The sequence below is a fragment of the Notothenia coriiceps genome, unplaced genomic scaffold (genome assembly GCF_000735185.1).
Source record: "Notothenia coriiceps isolate Sejong01 unplaced genomic scaffold, NC01 NC01_scaffold00022119, whole genome shotgun sequence".
NCBI lineage: Eukaryota > Metazoa > Chordata > Actinopteri > Perciformes > Nototheniidae > Notothenia > Notothenia coriiceps.
In genome coordinates, this window is record NW_011354820.1 from 104,979 (window position 1) to 123,008 (window position 18,030).

Sequence of the window (18,030 nt, forward strand, 5' to 3'; positions counted from 1 at the left end):
CCTCCTCCTCCTCCTCCTCCTCCTCCTCCCCCTGTAGCCTGGAGTGATAGATAAGTTTGCCGGGGACACCAGAGCCATCATCAGTAAAGTGGCTCTAGAGGCCGAGAACAAGGGTCTGTTTGAGGAGGCGGTCAAACTGTACGAGCTGGCCAAGGTGAGCACGTCTTTCTCTGTGATCTCTGCATCTGTTCTCTACTTTCTTTATTTCTTACATTCATTTATTGTTATTTAATGATTAGGTTACACATTATAAATGCCTGCAGAATGGCTGCTGAAGGTTAATGTTTTTCCAGCCACTTAATAAACAACCACAGTTTTTTGGCAGGTGACATGCATAATTTACTAGCGTTTGACAGTTAAAGGGTGCTAATTGTGTTGGGTTTTTCAAACGGCTCACTGTTTCCTTCCTCTTGTCTCCGTGTAGAACCCAGATAAGGTATTGGAGTTGATGAACAGGCTGCTGAGTCCGGTCATTGCTCAGGTCAGCGCTCCTCAGTCCAACAAGGAGAGGCTAAAAAACACCGCAGTGGCTATAGCTGAGAGGTTAGCACACATACATACAATGCACTAGTTTAAATCTTAACTAATAGCATTATATAAAAACTGAAATATGTTGTTTCCTCTGCAGGTACCGCTCTCAGGGCGTATCAGGAGACAAGTCTGTGGATAGTACTTTCTACCTGCTGTTAGACCTGACAACGTTCTTCGATGAGTACCATGCAGGACACGTGGACAGAGCCTACGATGTGAGTGCAACCTAACACTTCCCCTAAAGTTAAATCTTGACATACTTTGTGACACCATGATTTATCTATTGGAGTGATGGACTCATTTCTCTCTCAGGTGATGGAGCGTTTAAAGCTTCTTCCTCTCAGTCAGGACAGTGTGGAGGAGCGAGTGGCTGCTTTCAGGAACTTCAGTGATGAGGTGAATTGAAGATCTCTGAACACTCAAAAGAGACTCTCCAGCCTTTTCACAATACACAGCATTCTCCTTTTACTCTTTCTAAAAATTTCTTATGTGTCCCTCAGGTGCGCCACAACCTGTCTGAGGTGCTGTTAGCCACCATGAACATCCTGTTCACGCAGCACAAACGCCTGAAGGGGGCGCCAGCGGGCACACCAGGGCGACCCCAGAGGAACGCAGAGGACAGAGACATGGTGAGGAGACAGATTCTGACAAACTGATACTGCTGAAGGACATTTATAGTAAATCAGCATGATAGAAACTGTATTTGCAAGGTCCTTACTCATATTGATACTTTGGAATAAAAAGACAATTGCAATATAACCTCTTACCATGACATAAACAGAAATATGTTCTTGCTAAGAATCATTTTAATGTTCTTATTTAAAAACTGTAACAAAAAATTGAGAATGTTAATTAAAAAATATAATTTTCCTTGCTATTTTTAAAGAAAATTACGGTATTTGCCACTGTTTTTTAGATTCAAACGTCAATCATATTGTTGGTGTTTTTTTACAAAACAGAAGAAGTACTGTAGTTTAACCCTGTATGTCTTTGTTCTTCTTCTTTTACCTCCTTCTGCTTCTCTTTCTCCATACAGCAACTGCGCAGCCAGGCCAGAGCCCTGATCACCTTTGCTGGTATGATCCCCTACAACATGGCCGGGGACACCAACGCAAGACTGGTGCAGATGGAATTACTGATGAACTGATACAACATCAACGCACACACTCACACACACACACACACACACACACACACACACACACACACACACACACACACACACACACACACACACACACACACACACACACACACACACACACACACACACACACACACACACACACACACACACACACACACACACACACACACACACACACACACACACACACACTCAGAGCTACAAATAGAAAGGTTTTTGCAGACAGTCACAATCACGCACCCTCACTTTTCCATTTACCGTTTTCTTTTGTATAAAATAATTTGATCATCGTTTGTTTTTTTAAAGATACATCCTTATATCACCCCTCTTTTTGTTCTTTATTCTTTTTTTTCCATTTTGTTGTTTAACATTTGTATGTTTGTTGATTTGGAATAAAAAAATTAAGTTTACTTTCAGTTGTCTTTTCATTTGAAACCACTAAATGTTCATTACTTTTCCTTTTTTTCTCATTTTGCCTCAGTTTTATAATTAATTTCCCTCAGTTATAAAAACCCCCCATTGTTTTCACTAAGTGTTTCATGTGCCAAACTGTCAGTCTTGCTTATCTGTAATCCATTCACCCTTCAAATTGGACAGTTACAATATAAGTGTTATAGTGACAACATTTGCATTAATAACATTGGGCTCAGTATAATGTACAGAGCAAACTCTATCATTGTCATCATCTATACATGGACTGGGGCAATGATTGAGGGTTTTCAGATATAGATGTTTTCTGATTAAAATTGAGCATGTCACCGTCTTCCTGGTCTTGAGAGTTGCAGGCTGTCCTTGTTTCCTCTGACTGCTCTCAGTATCTGTGACACTCCTGCCCCCCGGCTTCAGGTCTGTCTCTGTATCAGAGGGGTGACTGTGGGTAAAGGAAATGACATTTTTATCAAAACTGCAACACTTTTTCGATGGATAAATCATTAGGTTTCAGAATATTTGACAAAAAGAAAGTTGTAGTGTGCTGGTTTTTACGTTTTCTTTAAGAAAAGCTGCCTGTTTTATTATTATTGTTTTGATGGATTGTCCCTCCATTTTGGCGCTACATATTTTCCTGTTGAGGATATTGCAAATGTGTGTGAAAAATGCTATTCCTCTTTTCTTTTTTTTAAAGTTTGCTAGACTTAGGGGTCATGGTTAATTTGGCCTCAAATGTCATTTAGACATTAAACAGGTCCCTCGGTTAAAAACAGTCTCGCTTGAAGTTAGATTTCCAAGAAAAGGCAACTAAGCAACCTTACAGAGCACCATAGTAACTACCTAACACCCTTTGGAATCTAAACACCCAATAAATATCTAGCAACAGAAGACATTAAGCTATACATTTGGCTGGTGTTTGCAAGCCCCCAAGCACATGCAAATCTTCTGAAACAATCACCAGTCGTCCCTTCTGTTAAATGTGTGGCCCTCACTCTCTGTCCTTCAGTCTGGCCTGAGAGAACACAGATGGAGGCTCATTCTGTCTTGGCTGCTCCACATAACTGCACAGAGACGTGAGGTTCATCCACAGACCAAGCTGAGCCAAGCACTATGGCACCCGTGCTGTTGTACTGCTTTCTAATGCTGGGAGCAGAGACTCAGCACTGCCCCTGCAACACTTGATATTATGCCCCACAATCCAAAAATCCCCTGGCACATAAACAGCATCCTAGTTGCTGTCCTAAACTAAAGTGAAATGCTGATTATGTCGCTATTATTAGATGCTTTTACTGTCAGAATTTGTTGATCAACTGTGCTGCACACTCCTGAAAACGATGCCTCTTCCAATGTTTTTTGTCAGGGATGCAGTATTCTCTGGGAATCTATATTTATTATATAATCCAATAATGAAATTATAGCTGACAAATTATCTGTTGTTAATATACAACAACATTGCTTTTATCACTTTAAAAGCGAGGTATCTATACACTACCAGAGGGAGACAACACAAATGCATTTCCCAAAACAAAGCTATGTGAGATTATACTTTTAATAGTCTTATCGTAATGGTCACAATAAGCACGATTATCAGTTATTCAAAGAAAGAACTCGATAAATGCATCCCCACTTTTTGTACTGCCTGCCGTGTGTGTATGTGTGTTTTTTTCATCCAGCAGCAGAAGCCCTGCCTGCCTCTCAGGTGTGTGTGCTGCAGCTGGTGTTGTGAATCAGGCCGATGACAGACACCTCCTAAAACCCGGCTATTTCACAACACCAGGGTGGCACCGCACCACTGACGACGAGACGAAGAATCCCACATGATGCTGCTGAGGGGGCCAATACAAATCAAGTCTGAAGTATTAGTCCAGTACCAAATGCACACAGAACTAAGGGTGCATTTAAAACGAGTTTAACTGTGATGTTATTTATATTTTTAGGATGATTTACTCCTGATTATATGGTCATATCATCATTATTATTTCACTCATTCCCTCAGATATAATAACTATTATGTGTTCAATCAAGATACATACTTTCAGTTAGGAGACAAAACGAAGTTACATTCATTAAAACACTGACTTTTTTATAAACCTTCCTAAACTTGTTGAATCTGTTATGCTTTGTTAATAAATATTAACAATTTTCTCTGACGATTCTGTTGTGTTGCTGTTTGCCTGCAGTTGTGAGGCGCTTTAAGATGATCATTAAGAGCTTATTTCAATTTCAAAGACAAACTAGGCCGCAAAAGAAGTAGAAATGTACGATCAGTAAACTAAAGCTTACAAGATGTGTTGTGAGGTTTCAATGCAGTGATTTAACTGTTTGATATGCTAATGAAATCCACTGGCAGAGATGGGAGTCTTGAGGTGTACAGGATGAACACACACCCTGCTCAATGTTGTGGATAATGGGATGCTTCTGAACTAAGAATAGATTGTTTTTACAGGCAGCCATTTGTAACCGTTTCTTCATCCTTTGTGTAACTTATCCCATCTGAATAGTTGTAGACCATTTTATATTTGTTTACCATGAAGGATCTATCAGAGAATAAGGGTTTGGTGAAGCCAGCACTAATAGAAAAGAAACAGATACAACACACTGTATTATCTCAGGCCATATGATCTGCTGCAACCCTGCCTCATCCATCATGGTGCCTCCCTTGACAAAAAAAAGAATTCTGGCTTTGATCTGTCCTATCAAAGACAGATGGTCTGCACCCAAAAAGGAAAATGGCCTGCCTGATGATGTCTGCGAATATGGACTGTGGCCTCCGGGTGTGCCGAGTTGGCACTGTAGGAAATACAGTGACCCATTTATGGCTTTCCCTAAAGACACCCAGAGAGTCCCATGCTGTTTGACCTGCTGACCCTAAAAAAAAGGTTTTATTTATTTATTCAAACTCCCTTTTACTGTTTGTAGGATCTGGTTTAGTAAATGCTCTATCCAAAAATAAGTTATCTTAGAGATTCCCCAATACAGAAATTTAGTTTGAGATGTAGTGGACATGTAATTAGAGGTGGAAAGTAACTAAGTACATTCACCAAGGTACTGTACTTACAGTAAGTACAATTTTGAAATTCTTGTACTTTGCTCGACTATTTCCATTTTATGCTACTTTGTACTTCTAAGTCATTACAACTAGCTTCACCTCTACCAGCTTTGATAACGCTTTACCGCATCAATACATATAATCAAAACTTATATTATTCTGAAATGGAACATTTGCATAATAAGTACATTTTGATGCCAATACTTTTGTACTTTTACTTGAGGAACATTTTGAATCCAGGACTTTTATTTCTAACATTCTGGTATTTCTACTTTTACTCAAGTACAAGGTCTGAGTACTTCTCCCATCTTTGCAGGATTCATAATTCCTTTTTAATTGTAGTGCTATTTCACATACTGAAGTAGTGAGGGGGTAAACTTTCCAAAGCACTAAACCACTTTGGCCAGTAGTGACATTTACAGGAAAATATTAGCATTGTGTGTCTAAAACTAATGTTTGGTAAATGCACAGTGCAGAGGTCTGTGGGGGTTTGGAGATAATCTGTTTCAGACAGAGGTGGAAGACATAGGCTACTCAGATTATTTCCGTAAATAAAAGGATTAATACTACAGTGTAAAAATACCCAGTTACAAGTCCTGCAATCATAATTGTACTAAAGTAAAAACAATATTAACACTAAAAAATACTTGAAGTGCCAAAAGTAAATTGACTCGTTATGCAAAATGGCCATTTTATCAAAGATATGTGTGCATTTATGTGTTCAACAATTTAATGTTGCACTTGCTATAGGTGGGGCTAATTGGAATTACTTTATACACTTCAGGGTAGTTTAAACTTTAATATTATATTATAATGTGTGTTGATTTATATTTTGTATTAATAACCAAAATCTGCAAAGTAACTAGTAACTAAATATGTTATGTAAAAAGTAAAACATTTGCCAAAAAATGTAAAAAAAATAAAAAATAAAATAGCCTAATTTGAAAATACTCAAGCAATGTACAAGTAAGTAAATGTAACTGGTTTTAGATATTGCTGAAATACTTTATATTGACCAATGAATACAAACATAGCCTATAAATGGCAGAATCGCAGACCCAACATCGACAGGTGTTCTTAATGAGAGAGCAGCAGTTGTCGAGAACAACAGAGGAGCACTTCCCTTTGACATACAACATATATATATATATCGCATTTAAATATAAGATTCAAATATATATTTTTACCCAAAAACACAACAGAAATGATCCTCATCGGCTTGAAGGTGGGTGTGGATACAAATGTTGAGCTTTAATACTTCATGTAAGAAAACCAAGCTAAACGTGTTTGTAGCGTCAGGCTAAACTGATAATGTAGCCTAGCTAGACATACATAAATTAACAGTTACAGTGGAAATGTTTTTTCTTCAAACCAGCTGGGCGTGGTCCTCGTGCTACTCGTTGGGTGCACGCATCATCTTGTTCAGGGTAAGGGTGTCTACTTGTATAATACAAATATCAAAAGTTATGTTGCTTGTCGAAGTAGTTATATTTGTTAACTGTACAGGAATGTGCAGCGTGGAGCATTGCGCGGACCCCACCAGGTGTGTTCTGTCTGAAGGCCAAAGAAGCTGCAAATGTGCCATTGGATATTATGGCGACCAATGTGACAAAGGTAATTCACTCTGCCTACAATAATGTATTTTCTTTTACAGAAGGGGCTCTTACAGTTCCTAATTTAGCACCTTAAATATTTAGGAGGCCTATTACACTTAATGTTAAGGCAAACATCTTTAAAAAAACGAAAACGTTTTATTCATTAGCAAGGGTCCTTGTCCAGAAACATTGGATTCTACATTTCCCACAATAGCATAATGTTGCGTGACTCTGTCTGTCTGGTAATTGCCAACATTTCAAAATCCTTACCCCAATTTGCAACATTTCATTAGGCACCAAGTCCAAGAAATGACTTTGTTAAATGTTACTCTAATTATTTCAGGGTACTTTTTTTTAAAGGCAGGAAGATATTTTGCAACCGTTTTCACAGGCCACCTCCAATGCAGCCACCTGCCTTGCATACCTAATAACCTTACGTTTTACAGATTCACAAATACAAGTAATGTGTGGCAGGGACCACATAACAGTCAGAGCATTAGAGGATTTCTTCATGTACCACAACGTGCCACTGGAGTCCCTGCACTTGTCCAACGAATCTTGCCGTGCTCAGAGAGAAGTCATCCTTGGTGTGCCGTACTACATGTCCCGGATAACTAAAGACAAATATCTAGCCTGTGGAGGCAAGCCGCTGGAGGTACACCTCAAGCAGTATTTACGTTACATGCCTTACACTTTCTTTTCCTTGTAAAGTAGAAAAAGGATTTTAGTATTTCTCCCTCACAATGTTGCATTTGATGCTTTTTTTTCCCCTTCTTACAGAAAAACTTTACTCACATCTTCTATTCCCTGAGTCTACTGTCAGATCCTCAGGTTACTGGAAACATCATCAGAAATCCAGTCATTAAGATTGAATACAAATGCATCTATCCATACATCAGGAGGGTCAGCCTACCTTTCCCGGTCGTCCCCTTTTCCAGGTAAGGATGTTGAATAGAAATGCTTACAGGTTGCACCAGTCCACCAACAGTTTCAGTTAATGTAGGTACAAATATAAGGAAGGGAATTGTCTCTGTTCAAGTGCATGGTTCTGTGGTTTCTAATCACACGTACGTTTGAGATGTTTTCCAAAGCCATAGTGCCCCCTGATGGCCTCCTAACATTTTATTTTACTGTGCACTGCAATGGAAAAAAATAATATTATTTAATACATAGTGGAATTGCACTTGTTCACCAAACTCTCTTTTTAGTTTTCTTGCCCCTTATGTGTACATGGCAGTGATACAGTGATGCGTGTAGCTGAACTTGATGCCACAATAGAGCTGATGCTGTACACAGACCAGTCCTACTCTCAGGCCTACAGCAGTTCCCCCACCATCGAGCTCAGAGACAAGGTAGGGTTACAATTTTAAATCCAAGGCTTTAGATTGAGAGCTAGATTTAATTGACTGTATGCTTTAATGCCCTAACAACCCAATATGTTTTCTATATTCATAAACACAGCAAAATGTTAAACAAATTAAAAAGCCACAAATATCGGTAGTGTTAAATCATATTCAAACACAATTTTGAGAATTCATTTTGTTTCATGTCGGTGATGGCTCGGTAATAACCCTGCCTCTCCTTTTTAAAACGTGTTTTTAAACTTGTTTTTTAACCTGTTTATACATTTTGACTCTTGCAAATGGTTTTCTTTATCCTTTTTTTATTATGTACTGTAGCACTTTGAGGTTTGTTTCAAATGTAAAGTGCAATACAAATAAAATGTATTATTATTATTATTATTATGGCTTTAGTGTGTCTTTTTTAAATGACAATGTGTCCAGGTCTATGTGGAGGTGACTGTCACAGAGCCTGCAGATTTCTTCCTGCTCCGGATCAATGAGTGCTGGGCCACACAGTCCTCCCAGCCTAGAACTGCAGAGGGTCTGGTTCACACGCTGCTTATGAACGGGTCAGAGTAGCTCTCGAATATCAACAGTTTGTCTCCCTTTCATTTTTAAATATGAGCCCCACTCCACCCATTCCTTCTCCTTATTTCCATCTCTTTATTCAGGTGTGTGAATGACCAAACTGTTGTCTTTCTAAACGGGAGTACGGGACAGCCTGGCCGTATAGGAGAAAGTTCTACTGTTCGCTACAGCTTCGACATGTTTCGCTTCACATCCACACCTCACGACCTCTATCTGCACTGCACTGTCCAGCTGTGTGAACCAGACGACCATGTGTCCTGCACACCTGTGAGCTCACTCAATTTACTTACTTGGATCTGTTACCTGGTACCAAGAAGCCGAAACCCTTAGGCCTCATGTGTTACACCTCGAAGAAAATGAACATATTTTCCTATTTGGCTACCTGTTATTTCTTCATTTCGAGGTCTCTTTTGTTTCTTGTTTTTGTTTACAGAACTGTAAATCGATCGCTAAGAGAGAAGCGGTGAGAGCAGACCCCGCCCTAGGCCTCCTGTCGTATGGACCCATCCGGATTGAAATGCCAGACGGAGCTCAATCTAGTAATCAAACTATCTCTGCTCTCTCTGTAGACCTCATTACAAGATATACTTAACTGCAGTGGATACCACATTTATCTGTTTGCTGTTTGTTTCAGGCGTACTGATGACGGTGGTGCTTCCTGTAGCCGCTGTCTGGACGGTTGGCTTCTTCCTCATCATCCTCATCACCGTGGCCAAAGCAGGCAGAAGGAGGCTTGCACAAACTGAGGAGCACTGACAACAACAAAAACAATGCTGCTGTTGGCAGCTTGAATAAAACTTTCAAAAGAAACCATATCTAACTTTATTTATTTCCTGATAAGATTTCCAAAGCTAAAGTTGTGTTCAGTAGGGCGACTGACCTTTTACTTTCAACAGCAAATTAATATTGAATAACAATGGATGCAAAAAGGTCGAACTAGTTGAATTTCACTTTGAGAAATTCCGGAGGAGGAATGCTTCAGTGCTGAGGTATAATAATAATAATAATAATAATAATAATAATAATGTTGGTCAGGGTTGGTTAATATGTTCTACATGTTCAAATATAGATGTATGGTACAATCCTCATAACATTTCATTAGAAGTGTTTCACTTTAATGCATGCTATCGATTGTGTAATATACTCAACGCGAACCTAATTTACCTCCATGCATAATAGTATGTGCTTCCTGTCCCAAATGACTCCATCAGCAGCAGGTAGTTTCCCGTGAGGACAGCAGATGGCACGCTGAGTCAGGTCTGCTGTGCGAAGGGAGGAGGGCTCTCGTCTCTTAAAATCATTACACATCTTTTATCAGAAACCTAGCTGTTTGATGGCGGTCTCGAAAATATTGACAGAACGCGTTTCCGTTTAGAGTTAAAAGCCGTGTACGTCTACTTTAGAGCAAAACGGTGCAGGTGAAATTTGATATCCTGCCTCTGGAGTCCAGATTTTCTTTTTGTTTTCGTCGTGTGCAACATTTCGCAACAAGTTCAGAAACTCCTGAACTTCAAAAAATACTTGTCGTGTGGTAATCCCGTGTTTGCACTGTATTTGATGAGACTTGTTGCAGTACTTCTCATTGTGCTCCAGCTGCTGTTCTGATCAGCCATTGTGGACGAAGGAAAAGGGGGCAAGGTCTAGTTTAGTGCCCGCCGGCTACACTGTTAGCTGAGTGCATGAAAGGAGCTGCTGTATGAACACTTGGATGAGCCATGAGGCTGCTGGCCCAGGAAAAATCGCTCAGTATGCAACCAGGAATGGATTAGTATAATCTCGATTCGTGTTTTTCCGAGGTTCAGTCAATGAACTTCATTTTACATAGTTTGTAGCAATTTTTTTCTGCTGCTCAAAACCAAAAAATGAGCAGATAGTGGGGTTACTTGTTGCGGAGGTTTGTGATTTGATGTAAGAGGAGAAGAGAAGAAGTCCAGCACTTTGTCCTGCCGGAGGAAGTTGTTTGGCTGTTTTCTGTCACCACGTCTTCATCACCCCACAACAGCAAAAGGAAGATGGCACCCAAACAGCACTGGACTCAGAGCATTATCACTTTGTGGTCCTTACTCTGCCTGATCCCGAGCAGCCCGGCAGCAGATGTCCCGGAGGAAGAAGGCTTCAATGCTGAGGTATAACAACATCTGGATCTGGGGACAGACAATACTTTTCTAGATGGTTACGATATTCCCTTTTTGTAGTTTTATTGTAAAACTGAATTAGTTTAATTTACAATACTCATACAATTTATTTATAAGTGTCTGAGTAGATAATTTTCTCAGTTTATTGTATACTTGTTTGTGTTCATAAGCAGGTTATAAATGCATATCCTTATGTTTGTTTTTGTTAAACATCAAAGCATCAGGTGGGTTCTAGCACTGCAGGGGTGTCATTTGACCTTTTGACCTTTTTCCAAATCACAACACAGCACTTGAGGTACACACCTATGTATAAAATGGTATTGTCTTTTGCAGAATCATGTAAAGATCATATAATCTTGAATTACAAAAAGAACCCTTTTAGCATTTACTTGCACAATGTATAACCAGAATATGGACAATGAAACAACTTTTTTTTTAAACCAGTATGATTGTATTTGTAAGCCAATTGTAGGACATTTAAAGAGTTGATTTATGTATTTGTCAACTTATCTTAAGAAGCCTCCAGAATTAGGGTATACAAAGATCCTTTATGTTTGATTAAGTAATACAGGTATAATAAAATAAAAATATATTAGTATAGTTGATATCCACATGAATAGTTGATTTTCAAACTTGTAAAAAGAGTGTATGTTTAAGATTTAGAGACAAAGTATGAAATTGACCATGAGTTGGTGATGTCTTCTTGAGACAGTTTTAAACTGGAAACATATAACACACAGTAGCATAATAAACTAAGTGTACTAGAAAATATATACAAGATCCATGCAAAATATAACAGCAATGCAAGTACATAAATTAAGCAAAATAAGTGACATTAACATTATTATCACTGTTTGAACACCACTGTCTGATGGACTGAACATTTCCTATACATTTTCTTATATTTGTTTAAAAACTACATTGAAGCGTGTATGAAGTGTCTGTACCCTGATTATGTATATTGAATATAGGGGTTACCATTATTCAGATTTTCACAAGATAAGTTATTTATAAGTCATTCTGTTGAATGTAATTCTCATATGCAATATTTTTGAATTATATAACAATGTAAGAATATCACAATGTTGAATCCAGTCATATCCTACAGAGGTTTTACTTATCTTCTTTCATGTTCTTTAGGTGTGAATAAGCCCACGTTAAGATTAAATGGGTCAAGACTTGTCATGCTATGCAGAAATGGTCTTTTAAGGTTTTTCTCTGCCTGGGTGTGTTCATGCATGATGAGTTTTTGTGTTGCGAGTGTGTGTGTTTGCCCCCGGCCTAAGTTCATCCCATACATGCATGAAGGTATGAGTCCTATGATCCATCTGTATGAGGGGGCCTGTGGCGTTGTTTTTGAGCTCTCAAGTCTTTTTTAAAGGGCAGAACTCAAAACTTTACAGATGCCGCCCCAGGAGCCATGGTCCTGTTTGCCTGGCTACAAGTCTCTACACGCTCAATTTCACTGTCAGCAAACATGAAGCAAAAAGGGGAAATTCAGCATGTGTAAGCCTTTTACCATTATTTTAAGTAGACTCATGCAGAGTTTTGTGTTTAACTACAGCAGTGACATACAGTTTTATTATTGCCCCTTTTAGTTTTCCTGTTTCCACTTCTTCCTCTGTTCTCCTCCTCATCTTGGCTGTCAGTGTGGAGAAGGCGCAGGAATGTCGTAATGTTAATAGAAGCCATCTGGTTTCTATCTCTACTTTTCTTTTAACTCCTCAGATGCTCCCTCTAGTCATTAGACAGTGGATAAGCCTAAACAGTTGTAGCTGTCATACAAATGTATCGCACACACAAAAACAAACATGTGTTTAGGAACTTTTCCAAAGGAAGACTAAGTAAATCTGACTGTCTCCTCACAGGCATGGCTTCGTAAATTTGGCTATCTGTCTCAGGCGAGCGGTCAGATGTCCACCATGCAGTCGGCTCAGATTCTTTCCAAAGCCATCGGTGACATGCAGCGCTTCTATGGCCTGGAGGTGACCGGAGAGATGGACCCTGCTACTGTTGTGTAAGAAAGTATTTATTTTGGTTTTATTCTGCAGTTGTTTTTGTCTCCAAGACACACAACACCACTTTACGTTTGTGTGAGCAGTGACCACAAACTGAATCCAGAGATCTTGAGGGATTTTCTTAGATCCTTCATTTTTATGCCTTCTATGGCCTCGGGTCGGTCAACAAACCTCAAACCAAGAACCAAGCATCCTGAAGCAATTTGTTTCATAGCTCTGGCTTTTCCCCATCACATAATAACTTTGTCATATTAATTTGTCTGTATTACCAGGGGCGGAGAAACAATGCCAGTTTGTAATACGTTTTTATGCCCATATGGTTAGGATTATAGTTGAATTTAGCTTATATCACATCATGACTAATGAGGCTAGTCAGGCTATTGTGTTATATCCTCATATTCATCCGTGGATTTGATTCATTTTATTATACCTGTTCCCTGGAAGTTCTAGGAAAAATGACAAGGTCTTAGAGGAAAAGTTTTGTAAATACACCTTATTCCCAAGAGTAAGAGGAAAATATTGATAGCACTGTTATGTGAAGCTAAAAAAGCAGCAACAACCAATTAGCTTAGCTTAGTCCTGTTACAGGAAAAGGGGAAGCAGCTAGCCTAGCTCTCTGCAAAGTTAACAGAATCTGCAGATCAGCACATCATTATTTAACACATAATGTATTGTTGTTTAATCCCTTAAAGAACAGAAACCAAGTAAAAAAGAAAACATGTTTGTAGTTACCTATGGACAAAGCGAGGCTTGCTGTTTCCATCTTTTTCCAGTCTTTGTGCTAAACTAAGTCGGCTACTGGCAGTGGACTCATTTACAGTAATGCTTGACAAAAAAGTGATTAAGTGTGTTTCCCAAAATGTCAAACTATTCCTTTAACATGACAAATTCACTTTGTTTTCACATTTTAGTTTGTCAGAGATTAGTCCTGAAAAAGGGCTTAGATTAAGTGCTCCATGCTGGTTTAGAATAATCATTTCCAGCTTTGTGAAGAGTCTATCAAAAAGGATTAGAAATAAAACATTTCAAGAAATCACAAAAGCTACCGCAAACAGTATAAAGGTCAAGTTTATGGCCATGTCATTATGCTAGGTTAGCATGTTGGTGACAACAGTTTGTAATGTGTGTGTCTGTTTCTGTGTGCTTAGGGCGATGCGTCTGCCCCGCTGTGGCCTCCCAGACAGAAAGGCAGAGGAGATTGATGTTGGTGCTAGAAAGAAGCGCTACACTCTCACTGGAAAGCAGTGGGACAAAGACCACATCACCTACAGGTTTATAGCTTTATAAATGTAAATGTATTATAAATGTATTATATACGCTTTATAAATGTAATGTATTATTATTATTATTATTATTATTATTATAGCACTGACATGTCAAATAAATTCAACAACAAAGCAATAGCATAACATCTCTAATAGGCTTTTTCTTCTGGCTCTAGTTTATTAAAATATCACGCGTTGCTGGGGGAGGAGCAGACGTACAAAGCTATCCGCAGCGCCTTCGACGTGTGGAGACGGGTCACGCCGCTCACCTTTGAGGAGTTACCTGCTGAACACAACAACCACAGCATCAACGGCAGCAAGTCAGAGCTCTCTGACATCCTGTTGTTGTTTGCCTCTGGTTACCACGGTGATATGTCATTGTTTGATGGCGAGGGAGGGTCGTTGGCCCATGCCTACTATCCCGGACCAGGAATCGGTGGGGATGTACACTTTGATGAAGATGAGCCTTGGACATTGGACAATAAAAACCCAGAAGGTAAGTCAGTTGACTCTTTTTTTCTAGCGGGGATTGAACTTGTGACCTTTTGGCAACAGCATAATTTCTCTGTTTCTTCTGGTTAACTGGGCTGCAGCAGTAAAGGTTCACTGGGTACATGTCTATGAGAATTGGATGTGTCTACAAGCTTGCTGTAATGCCATACTAATAAAATGTAACCAGCCATTTAGCTTGTTAAAAATATTTATTAGCTTTCCTCTTCCTGTTTTGGTTGCCCAATAGTTGATGCACTTCCTTTATGGTATAAATTGAGCCTTCATTTTACCATGAGAATGCACCCCGGTAGCAGGCAGAGTTGCATAGTGAAATCAAGCCTATAGGGAACCAATATAAATGCGGATGGTGTCATTATTTTATATTACATGTGCAATTTATATTTACTTCATAATGATACGTTTTTAGCAAAAAATTGCCAATATGAATCAACTGTATCATATTAAGTTAATTCCTTTGTCATTTTACACAAATGTTCTTTTTTTTTGTATAAATATGTGAACAAATGTACAAACAATATGTGTGTCACTGCAGGTATTGACCTCTTCCTGGTTGCGGTCCATGAGCTCGGTCACGCTTTGGGTCTGGAGCACTCTGATAACCCCAGCGCCATAATGGCTCCTCTCTACCAGTGGACTCACACACATAACTTCTCCCTACACGAGGATGACATCAGAGGAATACAGTACATATATGGTAAGAGGCACGCACTGTCCAGATACACCTATTTATATCATTGGTTTTATTTATGGCTTCAACAATGCAGTATTTTAAAGGGGACCTATCATGCAAAATGCACTTTTGTACGTCTTTTATACATGAATATGTGTCCCCGGTGTTCCAGGGAACTCACCAAGTGTCAGAAAATACAACCCTCTCTCTTTTCCTCCATACCCAAGTCTCTAAAAACGGGGCTGCAACGGATTTGATACATGTGGATTCTGATTTGCACCTCTATGATGTCACAGAGGTGCACTCCCGGCCTGTAAATGGTCACTCTCCACCTATCAGCGGAATGAGAAGTTGCCCGTGGCACTGGCAACAGCATAGCACAGCAATGGCAACAGCATAGTAACATGACGCTTGTGCTCGCCCCCCTCCTTATGCAGGGGGGGGGGTGGGGTCAGCTCATGCAAAGACAGAGCTGGAGTGAGACAAAGTGAGGCATGGGGCTAAAATGCATGATCTGTTTGGTATTTTGACAAATAAAACTTATAAATATACCTTATATAGGTATGGCCCTACAATATATTATTCAAATATAGCATGATAAGTCCCCTTTAAGGCACCACCAGAGCAGAATTTGGATTTGAACTTGACTCAGTGAGCCCTTTAATATCAGAGTTTTCCATCAGCTAGTGCAAAGATACTTAACTGAACCATAACACAGCTTACATTGATTAAGATCTATTAATTGATTTACACAACTAGAAAGCCTTTTCTAACCTTACCACCGAGACCCGATTAGTATCATGGTTTAGCCTTAGCAGAAACACACAAAACAAACTGTGAACTCAAACTTTTTTGATGTTTTGACTTCATACTCTTCATGCTTTTTGGATCTAAAATCAGTAAGGGTTGAAGTGCAGAAAATCGGCTGTATCACATCTGCACACAGGAACACAAGAAGGCTTGTAAAGAAGCTCTGTGCAAACGGCCAACCACACACATAAATCACAAAAACCTCGCTCAATACAGCATATCTTGCGTGCCGTTATGATGTTGTCATGCATTCCCTTCTCAATGGATGGCATTGTTAATTGACAGATGACATCTTTGTATGTGTGCCTGTTGGCTAGAGAAAAGCCTCATGTGTGTTTTAGAGTGTCCTTTATGTATATATGTGTTGCTTTTTGTCTGCTGCGGCCATGTTTTAGGAGCTGTAATTACAGGCCGAAACACTAATTTGTCTCTTAAACTGAAGACATAAATCCATTGCAGACATTGTTTACTAACTTTTAGGCAAAAACTATTTTCATTACCATCTATTGTTCCAAAACGGTCGCCTCTCTTGTATCAGATACAAATACAGATAAAACATTTAAGTGTACTATTTGAATGTTCCTCCTATAGTTAAAGTTTGCCCAGGAAACTCCCAATCTTTCCATACCCACACAACTCTGGCTTATTGATACGCCTACTCAGGCCTGCTGCTGTAAATACTGTGAGGTAAATGTTTTGGCTAAAATTATACCGTAGTTCCCTAAATCAAACGGAGAAACGAAGCACTGAGCTAGAGAAAAGCTTTGATTGAATAGAGAATAACTCTTTCTTGGAAGAAATAAACATTTGCGTTCCTTTGAGAGATTTTTATTAAGAGGCTGATACCTTTTTAGCTACTCAACTATTTACTTATCACTTAAAGTGAAATATCTTATCAATAAAATGACTACAAAAGATTAAACGTATGTTATATATCCTGTTGATTTGTGTAATTATGTAACCAAAATGTTTCAAACTATTTTAAACATGGAGCTACCACTTTTTAATCAAGGTAACAGTATTTTTTATTTGGTCTCCTCTGGTGACATCTCACTCCCTTTCAAATGCTTTCAGCATAGTGGTTGTCATAAATTCACGGTTTTATCCACTTTAAAGCCACATTTTAACCATAGTCATTGGACATCTGAATCTGAATTTTTCAGAGAAAAAAGGTGGACAAAGTTTGGAGGCAGAACAGCGTTGGAAGAACAATACACACACATAACTAATATAAACCTGTTTTATTCAATGTTATTATTCATTATTTTGTTTCATAAAATCAAGTTTATTCACATTATGTATTTATTTATTTTTATTTTTACTTTTTAAGGCTGCTGACTTCATAAAAGTTGACAGATTTTAAAAGCCTGAATATGATATAAAAAAAGAATTAAATCCAGAAAAGCCCTACTTTACTTCCTGTAGACTACAATGCAGATTCAGATGCTGCATTATGTTACATTTCGCAGCACACTGATAGCAGAGTCACAGGCCAACATCAGCCCTCATATATCCCTCGCATATTTTGGTCCCAGTGTAACTCAATACGTCTATGGACCCATCAGCTGTCCGTACATATTACGTAACTGTATAACTGTATAGTGATGTGTATATCCAACACTTAGCAACCAGCGGGTTTGTTTTTTTCCAAAGAGCAGCAGTCAAGTGAGCTTATAGCCGCTACTCATGATGGTAAATTAGGCTTTCTTTCTTTGTGTGAGGGAGAGTTGAAGAGGACATTCAGCGGGAGAGAAGTGATTGATTTCTAATGAGGCATTTATTTCATTTCAGATTGACATTTTTCAGTTGAAATATGAGCGTGAAAAATAACTTGTTCTAAGCCCAAGCCTTCCATCTCTTCATCCTCAGGCCCCCCCCTCCCCACGGCTGCTCCACCCACCTCTCCTCCCCCCCATGACAACAATCCTGACGATGAC

The 18,030-nt window shown here is 39.0% G+C and overlaps 3 protein-coding genes across 3 annotated transcripts in view; all 3 read left to right on the forward strand.

Moving 5' to 3' along the window:
* nup93 (nucleoporin 93) overlaps positions 1 to 2,531 on the forward strand; it is a 17,757-nt gene extending 15,226 nt beyond the window's left edge. The window contains exons 12-17 of the mRNA XM_010780687.1: positions 38 to 154; positions 425 to 543; positions 629 to 746; positions 844 to 927; positions 1,032 to 1,160; positions 1,568 to 2,531. Coding sequence (XP_010778989.1) covers positions 38 to 154; positions 425 to 543; positions 629 to 746; positions 844 to 927; positions 1,032 to 1,160; positions 1,568 to 1,678 — 678 coding nt within the window. The 3' untranslated portion in view covers positions 1,679 to 2,531. The remainder of the gene's footprint in view (positions 1 to 37; positions 155 to 424; positions 544 to 628; positions 747 to 843; positions 928 to 1,031; positions 1,161 to 1,567) is intronic.
* A 3,585-nt stretch (positions 2,532 to 6,116) lies between these two features.
* Positions 6,117 to 9,495, forward strand: zpd (zona pellucida glycoprotein d). Its single transcript, XM_010780675.1, has 10 exons — positions 6,117 to 6,381; positions 6,532 to 6,583; positions 6,663 to 6,770; positions 7,198 to 7,406; positions 7,532 to 7,689; positions 7,989 to 8,103; positions 8,536 to 8,663; positions 8,766 to 8,949; positions 9,116 to 9,221; positions 9,317 to 9,495. The coding sequence occupies exons 1-10, from the start codon at positions 6,361 to 6,363 to the stop codon at positions 9,436 to 9,438; spliced, it is 1,203 nt and encodes a 400-aa protein (XP_010778977.1). The 5' UTR covers positions 6,117 to 6,360; the 3' UTR covers positions 9,439 to 9,495.
* Positions 9,496 to 9,942: 447 nt separating this feature from the next.
* The window catches only part of LOC104953712 (matrix metalloproteinase-15-like), a 10,760-nt gene continuing 2,672 nt past the window's right edge, over positions 9,943 to 18,030 (forward strand). Inside the window, exons 1-5 of the mRNA XM_010780688.1 lie at positions 9,943 to 10,808; positions 12,686 to 12,834; positions 13,984 to 14,106; positions 14,277 to 14,596; positions 15,146 to 15,323. Coding sequence (XP_010778990.1) covers positions 10,695 to 10,808; positions 12,686 to 12,834; positions 13,984 to 14,106; positions 14,277 to 14,596; positions 15,146 to 15,323 — 884 coding nt within the window. The 5' untranslated portion in view covers positions 9,943 to 10,694. The remainder of the gene's footprint in view (positions 10,809 to 12,685; positions 12,835 to 13,983; positions 14,107 to 14,276; positions 14,597 to 15,145; positions 15,324 to 18,030) is intronic.